The sequence below is a fragment of the Limulus polyphemus genome, unplaced genomic scaffold, assembly GCF_000517525.1.
Source record: "Limulus polyphemus unplaced genomic scaffold, Limulus_polyphemus-2.1.2 Scaffold76734, whole genome shotgun sequence".
Taxonomy (NCBI): domain Eukaryota; kingdom Metazoa; phylum Arthropoda; class Merostomata; order Xiphosura; family Limulidae; genus Limulus; species Limulus polyphemus.
Window position 1 is genome coordinate 3,111 of NW_013742330.1, and position 21,448 is coordinate 24,558.

Genomic DNA, 21,448 nt, shown 5'->3' on the forward strand with positions numbered 1-21,448 from the left:
ATAGCAATGTCTACCTACAAGAAACTTTTTAAGATAAAACTTTAAGTTGTTTCGTTTTTTAGTGCAGATGCTCATGAGTTAATATATACCACATTGATCTATCTGTATAACATATTTAGGTAAGCAAAGTGCTGAACTAGGTTGTTTAAACTGTAACCATATATCATATATTGTTAACTTCAATTTTTACTGCTGACCTTGTTTAGTATTATACAAGTTTGTTGCTGAACAGCATTATTTAAACAATACCTGTAAACCACATCAGAACACACCTGAACTACATTAACACATGTTGTAGGAGCAGATTGCACAGTTTTTTAACTCAGTTTTTATTACTGGACACATGTTAGTAAAAAGAACTTTTTAGTTTGTGATTGAGGTAGAACAGACAGTTTTAGCTGACATTAGTTTAACAGTTTTTAAATCTCATAACTCCTCAAATTATACATCTTTTGAAAAAGTTGTTGCTTTTAAAACTACAAGTCTTACAACTTCCACACATGCACACATATCTGTAAAAATGATTTTTCTACATTTTAAGCAAATGTTTATTGATGTATTACATTTTTTCTAACATTTATAGCTGAAGATTAGTTCCAACTGATTTTTTATTGTAGTGTGTTGCATTCGTAAACTGTTATTCAAGCAGTTGTATGTTCACCATTAGAATTCTACTACTTATAGCTGAAGGAAATTTTTTAAATGATTCATTAACTGTGTATTCATCAGCAAACTGACCAGTGTACATGTACTGATCATCTCAGACTCATAATAAGGTACTTGAAGTTAACTGAATAGAGAGCATGTTACCTAGGAAACAGAAGAAACCAACATAAACCCTGACTTTCTTGAGGGTCTGGTAGTTGGGATGGGAATGCCTGAAGCAAGGGTTACAGTCAAGGAGGCAAAAGTAACTAAACCCAAGTCCCCTAGTCCCTCCCCTCATCTAAATGAAAAGCATCTGTTATACAAATTTGATAAGGTTTGTTTTGTTTGCTTTTTTTAATTTTTTTACAAAAATAACTGTGTTTTATTGTTTTGTTTCCCTCAAAGATTTTTTTATTTATTTATTTATAAGCAAGAAATACTATGTTTATCTATTTGTACTCAAATTACTTTGGCTTGTTTAGCCTTTCTGTCTAACTGTGGAAAAATTGTAGACATCTGTACAGTTAACATTGTTCTATTTTCTGTATAAACACCTAATAATGTCAGTTTATGTATGCTTGTTCTATAAATATAAAATCATGCAAATAATTGAAAGTTTTTTTTTGGGGCTAAGTTAATTTATACAGAAATGTGATTGTCTGTTTAAAGGAAAAATTAACAAAGGATAAAACTCGGATGCAGAATTTTCCACCAGAAGTTTCTACAAGGGTAAGATATTGTCAGGTTAATATAACTTCCTGTACAAGTGTAAATTAGATATGCTCTCTTTTTTTCCGAGTTGCTTTTGATGATTAAAATATATGTATATATTGTGATTATTCAGGTAAACACTGGAATTCTACATGCTTATAAAATTTTCTTTACTCGGCAAGCTTTCAGAATACATTGCATTCACCTTCATCAAGCTTAGATGATTCCTCAGTAAGCTTTTTTTATCTATCTATCTATCTAAAAGTACATTATGAGCCTTAAGCAACATAGAGAGATATCTACATAAGACATAAAACTGTAACATCTCAGCTTATAAAGCATCAGTGTAGATGACTGGGTTGAAGTCCCAGTCGAGGCATTGTGTTTTTTAATATATTTCTTGATCATTCCAGTATTGAGAAACTAATTGTCTGACTTTCAGCTTCATTATGTGGAAGTAATAAATAATTGAAAAATATGCAGTTTTTCTCCATACCTCTCTTATTGAAGTTTCAACTTTTAATCATTTTATCCTGATATCATCAAAACTCCCACATGGTGAATTGAAACAAGTAACAAAAGCCTATCTGATTATACTTTGTCACCTTTCTGTGGTTTTCCATTGTTTTTGTAATACTTGTTTGCATATAATCACATGTCCCGTGCACTAATAAGTAGTAGTATTAGGATTTGCATCTTCAAATAAAAATTTGATTGTGTACTCTCTTTTTTCTTAGTTTTAACTGAAATCTTGAGCATGGTTTGATGTGCTAGAGAACCTGTAATAGGATTTCTATATACATAAATATGATTGTTTGTAGAAAATAAAAACTCTTTTCTGTTTGAAACAAATCTACTCATAGATTGTAAATAATGTTTTGCATTAAAATGTTAATCCTTATGAATATCTTTCACACACAGGCAAGTTCGTGATTATAATTAGTTGTACAAAAACTCAGATCTTCTATAAAAATAATTTTCTCCAAGACGATAACTCACCACCTCACACAGATATTCTATCTTTCTCTTGTATCTGCCTATGAGATTTGCATTCCACTAGCTTTGAGGTAACTTCCACCTAAATTCATGTGTTTGACTTGAACTGTACTTGTGCATGATGACATTATCATACAATAAAGGCCCTTCACCAATAGAAGGGTGTCACAGTCTCTGTGCACAATAGTTCCCCGCTATGTATTTGCACTCATGATAGCTATATTCTTCTCTTCAGCATTGCATTAAACAGACATGTTCAGAATTTTTTGTCTGAGTTCAATTTCATGAGATTTGCATTTGTTAATTAATCTTTTGTTTCAAAAGCATTAACTTTTTACTGTGAATTCTCAAATGATGGTGACTTATACTTAGTACTGTGTGACAATATTACACACACAAGCCTTATTTCTACTGTGGCTTTTGAATGCTCATTAACTGTCAGGGACGTTGCAGCTGTTGTTCAATGTGTTGTAGTTTACCACTTACATAATGGGCCTCCTACTCCTATCCCATCAGCCAAAGTTCTTTCTCCTCTATCAGGAATGATCTATTGAACTATGAATTTAATCTGATTTGCTTTGGGTAGTGCCTTACCATTTGAGGAATAACCTTTACCTCTCGATCTATTTCTGAATTTCATTCTCAGATTCCTTTCCTTATCTTTCACCTGTGTCCTTTAATATTTCTCACTTTTACTCCATGATCCCAATTCTTAGGGCTTACCTTGTCTTTCCTCTTTGCTTGTTATTAGGGTTTATACTGTATCCTTTCTATATTAACTCATCTCTCACACCCAAATTCCTCATCTCCCTCATGTTTGTGACTTTTTATTCTGACATGTAGACATTCTTCCTTTTCTTTTTCAATTCCCTGTCTTTGGTATCTATTTGGCTGGCTTGGGATCAGGCTTCTTGCCTTCTGTTTCACTCTCTGGTTGCCCATTTTTGCATCTTCGTCTTTTTCCCAACACCTTTCTGTATTCCCTCTCCTACCTCCACCTTTTGTCTGAGGCACTTCATTGTGCTCCAAAGGGGTTTTCTGTAGATGTTCATTCCTTTCTCTTTGCCAGCTTAGCCTGTTCCACTTCTTCTGCTCTGTCCCTCGTTACCTTGATGTTAGGACTTGTTGGGTTGGGATACATTCCTCTTTACTGTATACCTTTCTCCTTCTTTTGTACATGGTCTTCATCATGCTCCCTTTCTTTGCTCAGACATTTTTGGTGGTGTACATTTCTTTCTGAAGAACAATACTTATGTTGTACAATTTTAGCCCTCATTATCTTTCCAGGTTTTTCTTCTATCTCAAACTTGTCCTTTACTGTTTATCGTCTGGATCACTCTACCCCTAACCTTCTTATTCAAGGTTCCAGGCTTTCCTCTTTTTCTCTTCTTCTTTCTACCAGACGTCTAGTTCATTACTCTTCTTGTCAGTGACTACCATGTAAGGTCTGACCCTGTTAGTACCCATCTCTTCCTTTTCTCCTGCTGTTGGTCTCATTTTCTACTGAGAGTCGTTTTTCATTTCTCCACCACAGTCTCTTTTATCCCTTCTCTTTTCTTCGCTCCTCTTCCCATTTTCTTTTCTCCTCCCTCCAACCAAATCTATGGTCTTTTTTTCACTCAATCTCCAGTTGGCCATAGTTGATGTGTCGGACAGATTCCTGTCTTCCCATTCCTTGCTCTTTCTTTCAAAATAGTGTTGGCCCATTTTGTATTCATTTGTATCAGGATTCATTTGTATATTCATGGCCTGTGGCTGGTATTCCTTTTTCATGGGCAGTTGACTTCTGTTAGCCCATTCTTGGATGGTATCCTCTTTCCACACCTTCTTCTTTTACAGGAAGCTACTTGGTTTGGGTAGCTTGTCATGAGATCTAAGTCCTTTCTTACACCCACTCAATATTTGGGACTTATGGGCATTTTTTTAATCTATTGTCTTAGCGAAGTTCAGCCTTCTCCTTTTTGCCTGTGAACTCTGGCATATCTGGTCACCAGGATTTGCAATTCTCATTCTGCATGAAAAGTTCTTTTACTTTTGGGACTCTGTCTTCCCTGGAACACCTCATTCCTCTGGGATGCACATACGTCTGCCTTTTTCCAGTGGTAATTGTGGATCCAATGGACTTATTCTCAGATTCCATTGTCCTCATTTGTGAACTTCCCCTCTCCTTGAAGAATTGTCATGGTGACTAGACTGTTCCCACACTATTTCCATGTTCTTTTATCAATTACCAAGCCATATATATCTCCTTACTGATGCTTCTCTCTCTCAGATTGAGGCAAATCTCTAGATTAGGACATGACTTCTGGCATTTGGACACAGGATGAGCATTCACTCCAGATCACTGTGCTCGAACTTCTCACTGTTCATCGGGCATGTTCCGATTCCTTCCCCTATTGGTGAATCACTTAGTCATGATCCACTCCAACAATTCCACAGTTATTTCTTATACCAACCATCCAGGAGACACCTATTCTAGGACCCTTTGCATTTGGGCATTGGATCTAATCTTCTGGGCTTCAGATCAGATTTACCTTATTGTCTGTCATTTGTCAGGAGCTAAGAACTTGGTGGTGGATTCCATTGCTTGAGCAGTTTGCATTCTTCCAACAGAGTGGTCTCTACATCTCCAGGTATTTATTGGGTTTGCTTTCAGTTGAACATGCATCTTGTAGATGCCCTTGCCACCCTTCACAATTCTGGACTTACTCTCTTCTGTTCCTCATCCTTCAGCCATGGCTATTAATGCTGTCAGCCAGATCTGGTCTCACTTCTTTCTATTTGCCTATCCCCCTCTTCATCTCCTCTTGGTTCCTCACCCTGATATGCCTCACTTCTTGTCGGGCCCATTGTTGGGGACTCTTTGGGCAGCTCAGCCTCTGTTCCTTTTCTTAACATCCAAACCCCCATTTCCATCTACGTAATATCGTCTCTTTATTACTTCAACCTCAAATGCCCCTTTTTTATTGAAGGATATTATCCTTTGACCTTCATTTGTAGGATTTGTCTGGTCCATTGCCCATAAGACCAGACTCTCCAGTTATATGCCAGTTTTCTTGCCAGATTCCTGTCCTGTCACTCTTCCACTTTGCTTATCAATGAAAGTGGAGGGTCTTTAGTTGTTGGTCCACCCACCACTCATTTCCTCCTGGTCATCCCACTGAAAACTACCTTTCTTCCTTTTTACCTGTCTGTTAGTCCATGGTTTGTCAGTCATCTCTCCACAATTGCTGGTTATCGTAAAGTCTTGTCCATTGCATTTTGCCTTTCCTGATACCACAGGGTGTTTCCTCCCCTGTCCTTTCCACTTTGTTCCTCTCTTTCGTTCTTCTTCGTCTTCCTCACTTAACTCCAATGCCTAAAAGGGTCCTTACTGTGGTTTTTAATGCTCTCAAGCATGCTATGTTCAAACCCTTTCTTGCTCTTTATACTGGCTTTCTCTCCAGACTTACTTCCTCCTTCTTGCCTGTGATTGCTGTCATTTAGATATCTATGCTGTGGCTGTCTATTGCACTTTCTTCCACCACAGTTATATACTCCTCTCTCCTGACTGAACTTTGCTTCTTAAGACTTCTACTACTTGGGAAGGTGACCATACTTTATCTTCTATCTCCCTTCTGTATCTCAGCTATATGATTGTTCAGACCCAGATTGGCTCCAGTATCCTGTTCAGGTTGTTTGGTATTGCTTACCAGAGACTTCTCTCTCCACCATTTTAACATGGGATTCTAGCATTTTAATGTGTTAAGATGGGTTATCGTTTTAGAAGTTAACATTTTCCTTACCTGAAAATGTATTTCTGATGGATACCACCGTACACATTCCCACCTGTCCTCCTTACTTCCAGTGCACATTTTGTTGTCTTGTCTCATCAAAGAATGAAGTTTTCACAAGTGCAAATGCATATTGGGAGTTATTGCACATAGAGATTGTGTCATCCTCCTATTTGTGGAGGACTTCATGCACCATCATGTCATCATGCACCAGTGCATTTCACGTCAAACATGTGAATTTAGGTGGGAGTTACCTCAATGATAGTGGCATGCAAATCTCATAGGCAGATGCATGAGGAAGATAGATATATCTTATAATATCCTTTTTATTTGTCTGTTGTTGTTATTGTTTAATCTGTTGGTTAGTTTCATGTGTCTTGTGCTGTTTCAGAGTGATACAGACACATCTGTAGAGCTCCCTCTAGCAGTAAAAGCAGTGCCTAAAAGAGTTATGATTAGAAAAGGTAAGTAATTGTCAGTAATTCAACTATTATGTTTAGAGATGTACAGAAAACTAGCTATGTATCATAAACTGTACAGCTAAACTGATGTATTTTCTGATAGCCACTAAAGAAATACTTATACCCAGCATTTATATATACAAAGAAAAAGACATAAAAGAAACTTGTAATTATGTGTAACTTGTCGATTATCATTAGAACACAAATTAAGCACAATTGATTTCTGCCAAAATGAACTCTCTAATTTTAAATATTTTAATTCACATATAAATAAAGGTGATTATTTATGATCACACCTTGAGAGAAATACATGAAAGTTTTACATGGGACAGAATTTGTTTTTAATCAAATTTCCTTATCTTAATAATCAGAAATATTTTTAGATGGAACAATATCCAGTACACAATTTATAAAAAATCAATCAAATGATACATTTATGAAAGTAAAGTTTGAATGTCGTCTACACTTTACTTTTTTAAAGTATAGGAATAGATTATTTTTCACAAATTGTAAGCATAGGTTATCAGTAGTTTCTCATATTCTGGTTTTCAGAAACCTTAATTTTTTTATGTTTCTAACTTTGTTTCTCTAATACATATTATTTTAGTTGCTTGATGGTTGCTTTTGACGTCACGTTGTTTAATTTATGTTATAAAAAAAATAGTAACCATCTCAGAAATATTTGTTTTAGAGATTACATTAACTTTTACTATCATGTATAGCTTTATAATTGCTTATTAAATCATAAAAATATTTATTTCACTAAGCATGGTCCTTTAATCCTATCTTAACCAGTGAGCACTTTTAAGGTGTTGAGTGCACACCTGCATATCAAATTGAAAAATTTAATCACAAATTATAATTCTTGATCTATTTCAACAAATTTTATTTCAAAAATAATTTAAGTTGATATTTTGTCATTTTGTAACACTTACTTAGAGGAATTCACAAAGAAAAATGAAAACATCTTTGTCTTTTATTTCTACACGGCTTGGGGAAGTCTTGTCTGTAGACAGTGCAGTTATCAATTTTTGTTTATAATTTTCTACCCATCCCATCTAATGTAGCTATCCTCCCTTTAAAATGTACTGATTCATTTCTTGTTTCTCACATGATTTTACTTCTCTGTTGGTAGTTTTATTACTACAGCTCTTCATTGCCATCCTTTTATGATGTCACAGCATGTGGTTTGAACAATTAGTAATGAATCATAGTTTTGAAAATAGCATGTAACCAATGTTTGCATACAATTGTATAAAATGTTATGAGTTAAATAAATTCATATATATATTTGTCCATGTATTTTTGGGATACAGATTCCTTAAGTTGTTGTTTTTTTCTTTCTGTATGAAATTCTGTTGTTAAAAATATATATACCTAATAAGAATTAGAATAGAAACATTGTCTGCATGATGAAAAACAACTGCTAATGTATGCTGTGTTTTTACACTGCATGAATCTTATTAGAATAAACTTATTGCCAGATTTAATAATTCAAACCTTAAAATTGGAAGCACTTTTTAAATAAGTCAAAAAAAGATGACTTAAATTATTTTACAACTGCTAAAGGTGATCTGATAAAACATTTTGCTATTTTGTCATTTACATGAATTTACTTCTTTGTCTCACCAGATTCCCAAGGAGATGCTTCATCAAGTGACCGATCTTCGGTCTCACCATGCACTGATGCTAAAACTTCTCAGTCTACAGGTGTAACTCAAAAGCCTGCTAAAATGGAATCCACAAATTCAACTAGTATTCAGGATTCTGTATCTACTCGTAGTGGTTTCTCAAAGAACTTAGGTGCAAAATCCACACAATTTAAGGAGAAGTTAAAAAGAGAAGAAAGTACAGATGGTGAACGAGGTTGTCACAGTGATCAGGAGATGTACCTCATGCATAGAGAGCAACTGGAATCCCAGTATGGACAACATGATGGGTATTTTAGTGACTGGGAAGCTGTAACTCAAAAAGAAATGTCTCATAGTAACCCCCATGCACCTTATTCTGCATCTATGTCTAGATCCTTTCACGAAGAGGAACAAGTTGCAATGAGAATACTATCAACTACTGCAGATGGTCAAGTACCAGCTGTTCACAATAGTTCTTCTCCCTATAATCATCCCCAAGGTCCACCATCTAGGTGGGAGAAAAGCCCTCAGAGATTATCTCCTGTGGCAATGGACTTTATTGATAACAGCTCTGATAGACAAGAACAACCACAAAATGTTGAAAAAGATCAGCAATCAAGACCCTCTCCTCTTCCTGTGAGTAAAGTTAAAATATACCAAGTGGCTTTCAAGATATATAGTTTTTATGCTGTATATATGTTAAGATTTATAACATAAATTATAATAGAATAAAATAATGCATTTAATGACTGAAGGTGAATTTTTCAATAAAAATAAAGTTCTTTACATTTGGAATAATAATGTATTGGTAGTTTGACAAATACACTTATGAAATAAAAAGAAGAACAGTTGTAAATTTCAGATGTATTTTTAAATTTTCAAGTGTTTACTAGAATAATGAACTCATTTTACAATTTAAAAATGATATTTCAAGTAATTTCAGTTTATCTCTGTAAAATATCAACTGAATGTCTGCAGGGTTAGTCCAGTTGACCAACTTTGCATTGAAGGAGGAATTCTTAATTCACTATGTACGTCTACACAAAATATGGCAAACTTTTAGTGAGATTTACAAGTCTATTGTAAACAAAAAATCAGATGGGTTGCAAAAGTATATGTACTCAACATATGTCTATGAATTGAAAACATCAGTCTCACTCGGACTCTGACAAGTCAGACCACAAGGCAATATTCATGTGAAGAAGAAAATACTTTTGGCCATTGTACAGTTTGCATGTTGGATTTACATAACCTCTAAACCTGAAAAATGCTAATTATAATTCTTTCAGTATCCCTATATATTTTACCTGGTATTTCTCTCCTCTACCACAAACTGTCACTAAATTCACAGTGTAGGGTAAAATGAATTGTTTATGACTCTGATACACTTTAAAAGGTCATGGCATGTGCACTTTGACCACCACACATGTAGATAGGGTTAAAAGAAAGCTGAAACACCACAGTAAATATGATTTTACAGTTTTGATATTAATCTTGAAGGATTTTCTGATGTAAAATTTTAAGAAAATGGAGTTAATAATGGCTGCTTCTTGTCTAAAATGTGTGCCTAAATAATGAAAACATTGTAATATTAAAATAAAAGGTTTGTCAAAGCTAATGTGTTAACTTATGGAAGAACTTAAGTTGGGATTTACAATCAGTATATTTGAAGAACATATTTCATGTATAAAGTTTGTGTTTTACATTGCTTGTAGAACCTTCAACTTCCTGGGACTGAGAACTCTATGGATATTATCCTTGTACCTGAAATGCAGAGTCAACTTGAATCCAGTTTATCTCATGGATCAACAGAACCTGTTAGAGTCCCACTACAGTCCCAATATCAGCATATGCAGTACAGTTTAAGTCAGTCTCCATCTTCTAGTACCATCCCCAAAAGGCCCATTGGAGTTTCTCCACCCATCAACAAAAGATTTCCTCTCCATCATTTGGCACCTCTTCAGGAACTGCCACAAATCATGCTTCCTCCTCAAGCCCCTATTCCCAGGCTTCATGCTCAACCACTGCCTTCTACAAGACCTAGATCACCAAGACTCTCCTCTTCTCAGCAGCTGGGATTTCAATTTGTTAGGGGTCCTCCACCTCCCCCTTACCCAGGCTTTTCTGCAGAAGTTCCTCCAAAGTTTCACAACACTGCACTAAGTGTTCAGGATTCACAAGTGTATCTTCCACAATCAAAAGTACCACCTCCAGCTATGCGCTATCCTCCAACTACTGTATACCATCATTCTCCAAGAGCACTGCCTTCACAATGGAATGTTCCTCATTATCCTACCTACTACAATGAATCTAAAGATAAGCAACCACTTTCTCTTGCTGCTGTCCACACTCGAAGTTCAAGACCTTCTAACCCCACTGGCTTAGGTCCAAGTTATCTTCCTAACCTTCAGCCTTACTCACCAGCTACTACTCATATGCACACTATTAGACCTGTTCAGGAAGTGTCATCTCATTTCACTACACCAACCACAGGGCCTCACACTACTCTTCCACAAGATGTTAATGAGACTGGTCAACCAATACAAGTCAGAAGGTACTATGCCCCTCCCTCCACCAGCTACAGAGTTTCTCAGGAAAGTATGTAGTCAATTAAGCCAATGTGATTATAAATTTAACCAATATAATTTGATACGTTTTTCTCTCTATTTCTTAGGGTTTAGGATTAGAGTGTTGTCTCACTGCAAGCAATACAACTGTGCAAAATGACACTGATATCATTTGTTTAACCATTAAAGACATCTAAAAACAAAACAGTTCCAAAAAATAGAGCATAACATAGAATTTCAAATGGTTTGAGTAATGTGAAGATATATAAGTTAAAACATGTACAAAAAATTTGGAATCCTGTTCATACCACCACTTTGTTAACTTGTAAATAATTAAACACAGATTTTATTGCATGTTTACTTTGCTCAAATTTCATTTTAGTCTAGGGGTTCCCTTGCATTTTCTTCCTGTGTTTGGGTTCAACCCAATATGATGTCAAGGTAACTGACAAAGAGTATACTATGTTCTAAATAGTTTAGTGAGTCAGTTATTCAAGAGACTGCTTAGTACCATTGGCAGCATAAGTACAGTAGAGAATCTTCATGAAATATCCACTAGTGAAATATCTGCAAAAAATTAACTTATTGTACAAGCTCATAACCAATTATAGCTTTTTCTGTCTAAGTGATGAAAGCATAATGCATGTACAAGAAAATCCTTGTTTTATATTGTGTATTCAACTTAAAAACTTGTAATAATGCCAAGTGAGTTAGAATTCAGCAACATTTTATAAATTTGCTCAGCACTAATACTTTTATAGATAAAACAATTTCATTTAAGTTGTAAGACATACAAGATCTTGCAAACCAAAGCCTTACCTGTATTGTATTATGCAGCATTGCCAGAAGGCAGACTACCTGTTGGTACAGGTCCTCAGGCAGGAGGTTCAGAAACTGACCAGCATAGGTCACAAGTTCAGTCAAGTCAGCAGTTTCAGAGGTACAGCCCAGTTGGAACTCCAGGATTAGCAAATCAACTGTCTGTAGCTCGAGAAGAATTTTTCTCTTCTGGTAATAGTAATGGCAGCTGGAAACTTGCAGTACCTCATACTGGAAGTCACCAAAACAGGCAAGCTAGTTGTAGCTCAGTGTCTGATAAAACCAGTCCACGACAGAGTAATGACATGGAATACTGCCAGTCAGGCTCTTCTGTGAATTCTTTTTGTCCATCTAGTGGCAGTGACAGACCAGCTAGTGTCCGTTCATCCCTTTCCCACCCCTCCTCAAGGCCATCATCCTTTTCAAGTATGAACTCCACATCTCCAGAGTGTTCTATGGGACAACTGCCTGGTCCACCTCATGGAGACCCACGATACTGTTATGCTAATGGATCTGAAGGATGTGGGAATGTTTCTTCTTCTGTTCAAGGCCCTTCTGCTAGAAATTTAGTGCCATCATCGAGAGAAATATCTCATTACCAAGATAAAGCACCATCTTCTTGTCCTCCTCCATTACCTCCAAAACCTTCCTTCCAAATATCTGGCTTAGCCAATGGAAAAATTCTGGACAGTCAGTCACATCTCCCAAATTACAGGTTATTACATGGTGGTACTAGAGAATATAGCCAGCCTCAAGAGCAGCAGCATTCAGAGCACATGGAGAACAATAAACATGTAGCAGAGAGATTGCATGATATTAATTTTTCTCCCATTTCAGTTGTCCCTTTCTCCAAAAGTGAAAACCAAGAGGGAGAACCTCTATCATGTCAGATTAAAAAAGTGACCAGAATTGTATCAGAAGGTGAAGATGCTTCCTTGTGTTCTAATAATGGTGCCAGAACTATAAATTCCCTTACAGCCTTAGAAACTCAGCTTTCTCCTAATGGTAGTGCTAATATCCCTTCTTCAGACAATTTAGTCAGTAGTTCTGCAAGTAAACAAGATAAAAGTCAACTTTCTCCAAAATCCCAGAAGAAGCCTATTACCTGGATCTTTGGTACTCACAAGAATCCACAAGTGGTATGTTGTATCCTTGTTAACATCTTTAATACTTTTCAAACTAAATTTGTGATATATATACAAAACATTTCTTGGCAAAAATGTTCAGTTCTGTATTGAGAGAAATATTGAAACTTTAGGTGGTATGCTTGAGTCATTTAAAAATAAAAATGTAAAATTTATATTTACAAAGATTATTGTTACAAGTGAAAAGTGTATCTGCTATTTATTATTTTAGAAAATAAATAAAGTTTAAATTTTAATATTTATGATTAATTTTTTGTTCTTTATAAGGTATGTACAACTGATATGTTTGTTTAACAATGGTGCATATGTTGTATGTTTTTAGAGGATATACATGTTATACACTTGTGATGGTTAATTTGGATTTTTTCCACACATGTAGCTTTGTGTAGTACTTACCATCATGAAAGAAGCCACTATTAGCAATTCTTCAATGACAACAATTTAGTAGTTACATAGTAACAGCCATTCATTTTTCAATAAAGTTCAACTTTATTAAGAAAATAATTTTAATTTTCTATGTATACAATATTTTAATCTCAAATTGATAGCAATAATCATGTTAAATGCATTTAAGAAATTACCTAGAATATAGTTTTGAATGCTTATTCTATTTTTCAGTTAGAGTTAGATGCAGGAATGAGAATTTCTTGCCAATCATCGATCTTGCATATTCTGCTGAAAACCTTTGTTACAAGTCCCATAAGCAAACACTGGAGTCTAAATTTCTGCCTGAAAAACAGTCTTTCTAATTCAGGCTTGGCTCTGCTTTATAGATCAGCTCATGTTAGAACTACCATCTATGTGCTGTTGTAGTGTTCGTTTTGAGAGAAAAAATACTTCCAAAAGTCAACGATAAAAATGTACACAAGTTACATAGAATTTTTAACATCAGGTTGAAAGAATATTTTGTTGTGGAAAGTTATTGTCTTTCTGCACAAATATGGAAAATACAAAATATAGAAGCAGTAATGCTGATATTAATTCTGTATGATTATCTAAATATTAAGTTAAATGTACTAGGTTTGTTGTTGTTTTTTTTAAGATTTTTTCAACCTTATATATTCTCATCCCTAGGTGTCTTTTGAAAACAAAAACTTGTAAGCAAAATAATATAATACAAAAGATTAAATTATGTAGCTGCTGCCTTGGAACTTCTATTGTGTTGTGCTCCAATATAATTTAGTACCTGAATTTTATTGCATAAAACTTCATAACATAATTGGAGATGTTATTATGGAGTATGGTAAAGCATATCCTTTTAATATACAGTTATTTATATTTAACCATAAAAATCACCTCTGTGAGGCTGTTTGTAAAACACCGGTATTCAAGGAATGTGGGCTGTAGTCTTTTATGTTGAGGGAAACTTCTATTGGGAATTTTTGGATGCATGCTGTACCAATTATGTAATGTAAGATGTGAAAAATATTTGATTATATATTACATAAGCCTCATTAATTTTTTCAATATCTGTGAATTAAAGGTCAAATGTACTAAAATTGTATGATAATTTGTAGTTTGGTAAAATAATGGCTTAAAATTTAAAAATGTGTAGAGTCTATGGAACCAAGAAAAAGGTCTAGATAAGATGCTGCTTGTATCATTGCTTGTTGGTGATAACTTTGATAAAATTGCTTATAATTGATTTTTATTACAGCATGCCAAATCTCACAAATGGTATAGGAAGATGAAATTGCATAAGAGTCTTAAGGATATTATGTGGATGCAAATGCTACAGTTGTCACAAGTTACTACCAGAGGTGCCACTGTGGTTTTGCATATTTCCCACAGGTATAAATGGATCTTTCAATCACAGTACAACTTATTCAAAAAACATGAAATTGACAAGTATGCAGTGAGGTAAACTAATAAGATGTTATTACACCAAAGAATTCAGTGCTGAAGCAGCTGTCAGTAAATATCTTAAGACTGTGTAATAGCACTGTTATGTGCAAGTTCATAATAAAAAGTTGAAGAAGCAGGTTGCACTTGTGAAAAGTCATGTAGGCAAACCACTGACACCTATAGAAACTATTGTTGAGGTCATCTGTGCCAAAACAGAACAAGTCAATATGTTGTACTGTCTCTGGTGATGAGGTCCTCTGGACTCTCCAACTCATTTTCCCCTCCTTTCTCCTATTGGAGTATGGAACTCCTTGCTACTTACCAGTTGACAGTAGGGCATTGGCATTCTGCAGGTGTCGATGGTGTGTAGCACTTCCTACCATCCTCCGGCTTGTACATTCGCTGTGGGTCTGGTGTTGTTTGGAGATGGCCTTGTCACAATTAGAATCATGTGATGACTATATATATATATATATACACTGCAGTTTGCCCCTCAGGCTGAGACATTCCTCCTATCTACCATTCTCTGGATGCAGTTCCCAGGGAGTTGGGTGTTGGTTGGAGATGGTCCAGCTAAGTAAGTCCTCACATTTGTTCTGACTGCTATCTCTCCTCCTACTGTGGACTGGGGGAAAAATGGCTAATGCCACTAGGTTTTGGACTGTAGATGCACCCCAGGTTTGCGGTTCCTCTTTGTACTGTCTGCTGGATGTCAGTTACCAGCAGATCTGGTGTTGGTTGCAGCTGGATGCAGCACATGTATTCCCACTTGTGTACAGCTAGGTATCCTCCTCCTACCATGGACTAGAAGAACCATAGCCAATGCCACCAGAGATGTCATCCCACCAGGGCTTTCCTCCCTTTTACCACCTGCTGGATGTCGGTTCATGGTGAATCAGGTGTTGGTTGGGTTGGAAGTGCGTGCAAGTCAATATGGATTTTAGTAAAGAAGCTCATTTTCCTTAGCAATTTCAATTTGAGGTAAAAAGGTAGGTGATCCTCTGCCTACCACAGAACTGTTGTCCAATTCCAGATACTGCCAGGTGTTGGATGAGGTCAAACTACCACTACGGTCTGTCGTGCCCTAGCCACTTGACACCCAGGGGTCCTATTAATTGGTAATACATATCATGGGATTCCTTCATGTTTTCTGCCTTTTATGTTTGTGACACAGTCATGACAGAGTGAAGAGTATACCTAGATCAGATGTTTTGTGGTTTCCTACTGAGGTGTAATATTTTCTTTTTTGGTTCCACACCTTATGGTCTCTCTTTGGGTGCTTCCTAAAGGGGGGCTCATTTTTTCACCAGCACGCTACCAATTCAGTGTGGGACTCTAGCTATTTTGTGAGATGAGGTAAGATATTGTATCAGAAGTTAGCATTTTCCTAAACTGCAAATGTATTTCCAATAAGTACTTACCTCCTCTCACATTTCCCACCCAGCCTCCCCACTTCCAGTGATATGTGGTGTAGGTCTTCTGACCAATCTTGAAGTGATTAACGAATGCAACTGTGGAGAGGATGCTGGTTACAATATAAGTTGTGGTCCTATTGGTGGAGAGTTGATGTATAATCATCTGCATATGGATATGCAGAAGCAGGAGGTGGAAGGCTAGTGGCGAGCATTGAAAATTTGCACCGATAGAAGGCAGTACTAATTGAGAAAAGCTATTTTCAGTTTACGAAAATGTTAACTTTCACCTGTTTGTATGGCTCTTTGATTAACTGTATGAATATTTCCTTACAAGCTGCCTCATGTTTAAACACTGAAGGAGATAGATTTAACTTAAAATATTGGGTTTTTTTTGTGGATAGTTCTTGGCAAGACTGGAAGTTAATGACCAATGGCCTACCAATATCTTACAGACTGATGAAGTGCACATCGCCCTTTCCGTTTCAACATTCACAACTACATCATCTGCATTTAACATTTCATCTGCACCTTCATGATGCTAAGGTTATGTGTAGTATGGTTTCACAGCTAACTTTATTATTGGATCATACTTTTTTTGAAGAACCAATAATACATGAACTGTAAGTGTGCACAGTCATTGCTGCTTGGTATCATGCAATGCTCTTAACTTATGATATCCATCCTGCAACAATGAAATCTGATTGACACTATTTTCTATGCAGGACAGTGCCCCTACTCATACTGGTAACCAAGTGAAACAAGTCTTGTTGGGCTCTTTTGGAACAGAATCATTTCATGTCACTTTCCTTGTGAATAACCACCTCATTCACCAGCTGAAATCTGCTGAGGAGTAACTGAAGTCATGCATGTAATATGGGAAACCTTGCACAATTAGAGACCTCAAGGATATAATTGTCTGGGAATTTAACCAGCATAACAGATAAGATGTGCATTGTTGTTGTAATGTCTGTTGTCACAAAAATGCAGTGCAGTCTAGAAGATGTAGGAACACATTTTAAACAGTTGCTGCAATTGATCAGACATTAGGTCATTGTGGTGCCTCTGGTGGCAATGTGTGAAAATTGTGGCATTTGCATCTGCATGATATCCTTAACACCCATATACAATTTTACTATCCTATACTATACTGTTTGTAAGATATTACCTGCTGAACTACATAATTTTCTTTGTAATCACCCTTTATATGTATGTGATTTTTTTCAGTATAAGAAAAATATATATATAAATGCTAAGTGTATGCTCATCCTTATACTTTATTTTTTCCATAACCTAGTCATTTCTTTGTAGATTAATTCTTCTCATAAAAAACCTTTTTTCATTAGCTTTTCTCAGCTTATATTGAAAACGGTTAATAAAAGTTTTTTGAAATGTATAACAAATAATCTATTATAATTAATGAGGCTGAAAACATCCACAAAGAAATGACAACAGCAGTAGTTTTCCAAAAACAACCTGAAAGTTGTGTTTATTGTTGGTTTTCCTAGTTTCCTGTGGTGATAACAAAAAATCCTGGGTTAGGCTTTAGTATTGCAGGAGGAATTGGAAGTCCCAGAAACCCTAATAAACCTCATGACACAGTAAGTGGGACACAGCACTAATATTCCTGATATAAAGTACAGTATTATTGTTAATAATGTGTCTTCACAATCAACCTCATCACATTCTTATCAATTGCCCATTTTGTCATTACATGAAAAAATAAAAATTCTATTGAATTTTTTTTTTTTTTCATTAAGTACAAATATGTTATTTCACATCAGATAACAACTTTTACAGCTTAGTGAAGACTACAGTTTAAGTAGTATTTTGTGTAACTGAAACTAACTAGACTTAAAGCCAATACTACAATTCCATTTCCTTGGAATAAGAAATTTATATTTGTTTTAAGCACTAGAAAACTGAATTCCCGAGCCACTGAAAAATTCGGTTTTAAGTTTTTGGTAATGAAACTAATTGAAAATAAAGCCAGTTTATGTGTATTTTATGTTCTATAGATATTAAGAAATGAAACTTGTAGTTTATAAATACCAATATCTGAACTCAACAGTAAAAGAAACTAATCAATAATCACCCTAATGCTGCTGTTTCCTTCATTTAAACTTTTTAAACATGCAATCTTTTGCCCACAAAACTTTGACTGGCTGAGAATTAGTTGATGACTAAATAACATTGCTGTTTTTTGTTTTTTTTTGTTTTGTTTTTTTGCTTTTTTCTGAATTTCTTTATAAAAAATATATATAATTAATGTATTTGACTAAAACATTCTTCTTTAAATATATATTGATATTTACAGTATTTACAAGTCTTCATAAATCTAAAATGACTTCTAACATTTTATTATCAGGTTCATTTATTTTAAACATATTATTAACACATTTAGTATAAATTTTTAGAAAATTATTTTAAATATCCATTTTCTGTAAAAGTGTAATAGGAATTAACAACATAATTTTATGGTAATTTCTGTGCCTACAAACCATCCATTCTTTGGGGCTTTAGGGCATCTATGTAGTGCATGTTCTAAGCAATGGACCAGCTAGTCCAGCCCTGAAACCAGGAGATAAAATTCTTCAGGTAACTTTCATTACTTTTGTAGTATATGTTTTAACTGAGAAGAAAGAGTTCTACTACTTGTGCAGCTGTTAAAGTTAATAAAACTCTTTAAGGTATTGTTTCCCATTTAAACTAACAACTAATACAAGCTGATGTTTTAGATATTAATTAATGCAGTAATTTCCTTTTTTTAAAGTACCATTTCATGTAAGTAATTTTTACAATGCTATTATACATCTTTTTTTTTTAAAGGTAGTAGAATTTATTTCTTATTGCTTATGTGATGATAAAAAGTTCTTGTTTACACATTTGTTTCACCATCAAAAATGTTTGTACCATGAATTGATTTTTTCTAATTAAGTCATGTTTATTACAAATAAAGAGAAAAGGATTTCAGTAGAAAATTTTTCAAACAGGGACTGAGTAAAATAATCTAATAAATATACTCATACTAAGTTTTCATTGTAGGTGGATGGTATTGACCTTACCAACCTGAGTGGTGAACAAGCTAATGCAGTTTTACAGAGTACTGGTACAAGTGTGTCAATGATGATTTCTAGAGAATAAGGAGACAGGTGAGGATCAGGAAGGAGAAAAATTTCATTCAGTTCATCAATCATTAAACAAGTCTAGGATTACAGACGCAAATATAGAAAAACAAATATTCTCTCTAGAATCCTGAGGTGATTAAGAAAGCAGAAGACAGCAAAGGTTGTTGGGTATGAATTTATGTTTCAGAAACTTGTAGTTTTGTTAAAAAGGTTAAAAGATATTTTGTACTTCTTGAGTAACAATAATTTTGTTCGGCCAAAAAAGGTGGAAGAAATGTTTAGAAATCTGCAACAGTTAGTCCTTTTGTTTTCAACACATACACACACACATACATATATATGTATTAGGAGAGAAATGATTTGAAAATCTTTTTATGTTGTTAAACGTTTTTGATAATATTATAAGCTTTTGTTGCTGATGAAATGCAGCATATGTTACTGACTAAGTGGATTGTTTTCAGTACTGTAAGTATTAGTAAAAGAATCAACTTTAGATATATATATAAATCAAAAACATTACAAAGAGACTTAAAAATCAAAATTTATTTTTTCATTTCAAGTCCTTTTTGTCATCATTAAAACTCGTAACAGATAATGTCTATTGTCATAACACCCCCAATACGTTGGGGATATTCCATCTATCAGACAAGATCCGGATGCCAATGTCAAACTAGCCAACAACTACGGAAAATCAGTTAAGGGTGAGGTGATGAGTGCTTGAACCCACAATGTCTCAACTTCTACTGTCTTTTGCTGTCTGCAGCCAGTTGTGGGAGGGGAGTTACTCTTAATATTAGTCCCCTTATGGGACAGCAGTAAGTCTTCAGATTTACAATGCTAAAATCAGAGGTTCAATTCCCCTCGGTGGACATAGCAGATAGCCCGATGTAGCTTTGCTATAAGAAAACATACACACACACTTAATATTTAGATACAACCTTAAATAGAAATAAACCATCCTAAATTTCTACAATATAAAACTCCCAATCTCCACCCTTTTATGAGATATACAAAAAGGGGATGGGGAATTAAGAATTAAAGTTAGGGTTTTAGTTCAGTTTAACATCATTTTCTAATTATTAAATGAAAGGATGGAGATTGGGAGTCTTCTAGAAAAATAGGGTGGTCTATTTTTACTATAAGAATATTTTAGCTTTTTTGTACATCTCATAAAATGGTGGATATTGGGAGTTTTATATTGTAGAAACTTAGGGTGGTTTATTTCTACTTCAAGGTTGTATCTAAGTGCTAAGGGTAACTACTTTCCCACAACTGGCTGCAGACAATGAAAGGCAGTAGAAATTGAGACATTGTGGGTTCAAGCACTCAACTCCTAACCCATAACTGATTTTCCTTAGTTGCTGGCTGTTTTGACACTGGCATCTGGATCTTGTCTGATAGATGGAATATCCCCAATGTGTTTGGGTGTTATGGCTACAGACATTATCTGATATGAATTTTAATAATGACAGCAAGGACTGGTAATGAAAAAATTAAGTTAGATGTAATGTTTTTGATTCATAATAATTTCATCATTATTGTTTGATAGTGTTGATTAAAAATCACCTATTTACAATGAATGTATTTGATAGCTTTAGAAATATATGTTTTTAAATGGCTTTATATGGCAGTTTCTGTAAAACTATCTTGAAGTTTTTAGACTTGAGTATTATGGGTGGGAACTTATTGGCACTTCAGTCTATAGCTAATAGTTTATTGTTAAATTATACTGAAGTGTATAGGCTTGTGAAGATAATTAAGTAAAACTTGTATATCTGCATATCAGACACACAAACAAAAAGAAGAAAGGACTGTCTAACTGATGTTATATTTTCAATCTTCAGATGACTGAACCTTTGTCAGGCTAAATGACAGAGCTACAGACATTACACAAAGTAAAATCAGTTATTCATTGATGTTTCTACCTTTTGTTTGTCTCTGTTTGGTTATTGTTGCAACATTGTATGAATTGACTATTTGCTTACTTGTTTGTATTTTAAATAAGGTCATAAACAGGAATTGTGTAAAAGTCAAGTGTTACCAGATAAAGCACATGTTTGAAATTCTTAACTATATTAATACATGCATTAATACATGCATTGATGTGTAGTTTTGAGTATTTTAAACTTTGGTGTTGTGTATATGTACAATAATGAAAAGAGAATTTTACTCTTAAATTTATTGTAATATATGAAACTTAAAGATGATTGTTAAAAAGGAAGTTAAATATTTGAAGTACATCCTCTTTGTTGTGTTTGAATTTACTGCACTTTGTAGATGTAAACTCCTTGATGTCCACCTGATTATATAGG

The 21,448-nt window shown here is 34.7% G+C and overlaps 1 protein-coding gene across 1 annotated transcript; it reads left to right on the forward strand.

Moving 5' to 3' along the window:
* Positions 1-600: 600 nt before the first annotated feature.
* Positions 601-19,658, forward strand: LOC106477617. The gene is made up of 9 exons (XM_013938159.2): positions 601-982; positions 1,318-1,377; positions 6,520-6,592; positions 8,222-8,856; positions 9,936-10,818; positions 11,625-12,745; positions 17,517-17,609; positions 18,532-18,606; positions 19,054-19,658. The coding sequence occupies exons 1-9, from the start codon at positions 869-871 to the stop codon at positions 19,150-19,152; spliced, it is 3,153 nt and encodes a 1,050-aa protein (XP_013793613.2). The 5' UTR covers positions 601-868; the 3' UTR covers positions 19,153-19,658.
* Positions 19,659-21,448: the final 1,790 nt, after the last annotated feature.

Bases quoted from the DNA above. Each gene is read 5' to 3' on its own strand.
- LOC106477617 (XM_013938159.2), top strand. From the start codon at position 869: ATGGGAATGCCTGAAGCAAGGGTTACAGTCAAGGAGGCAAAAGTAACT. The intron at 12,746-17,516 runs GTATGTTGTATC...TGGTTTTCCTAG, and splicing joins CTCACAAGAATCCACAAGTG to TTTCCTGTGGTGATAACAAA. The intron at 17,610-18,531 runs GTAAGTGGGACA...TTGGGGCTTTAG, and splicing joins CTAATAAACCTCATGACACA to GGCATCTATGTAGTGCATGT.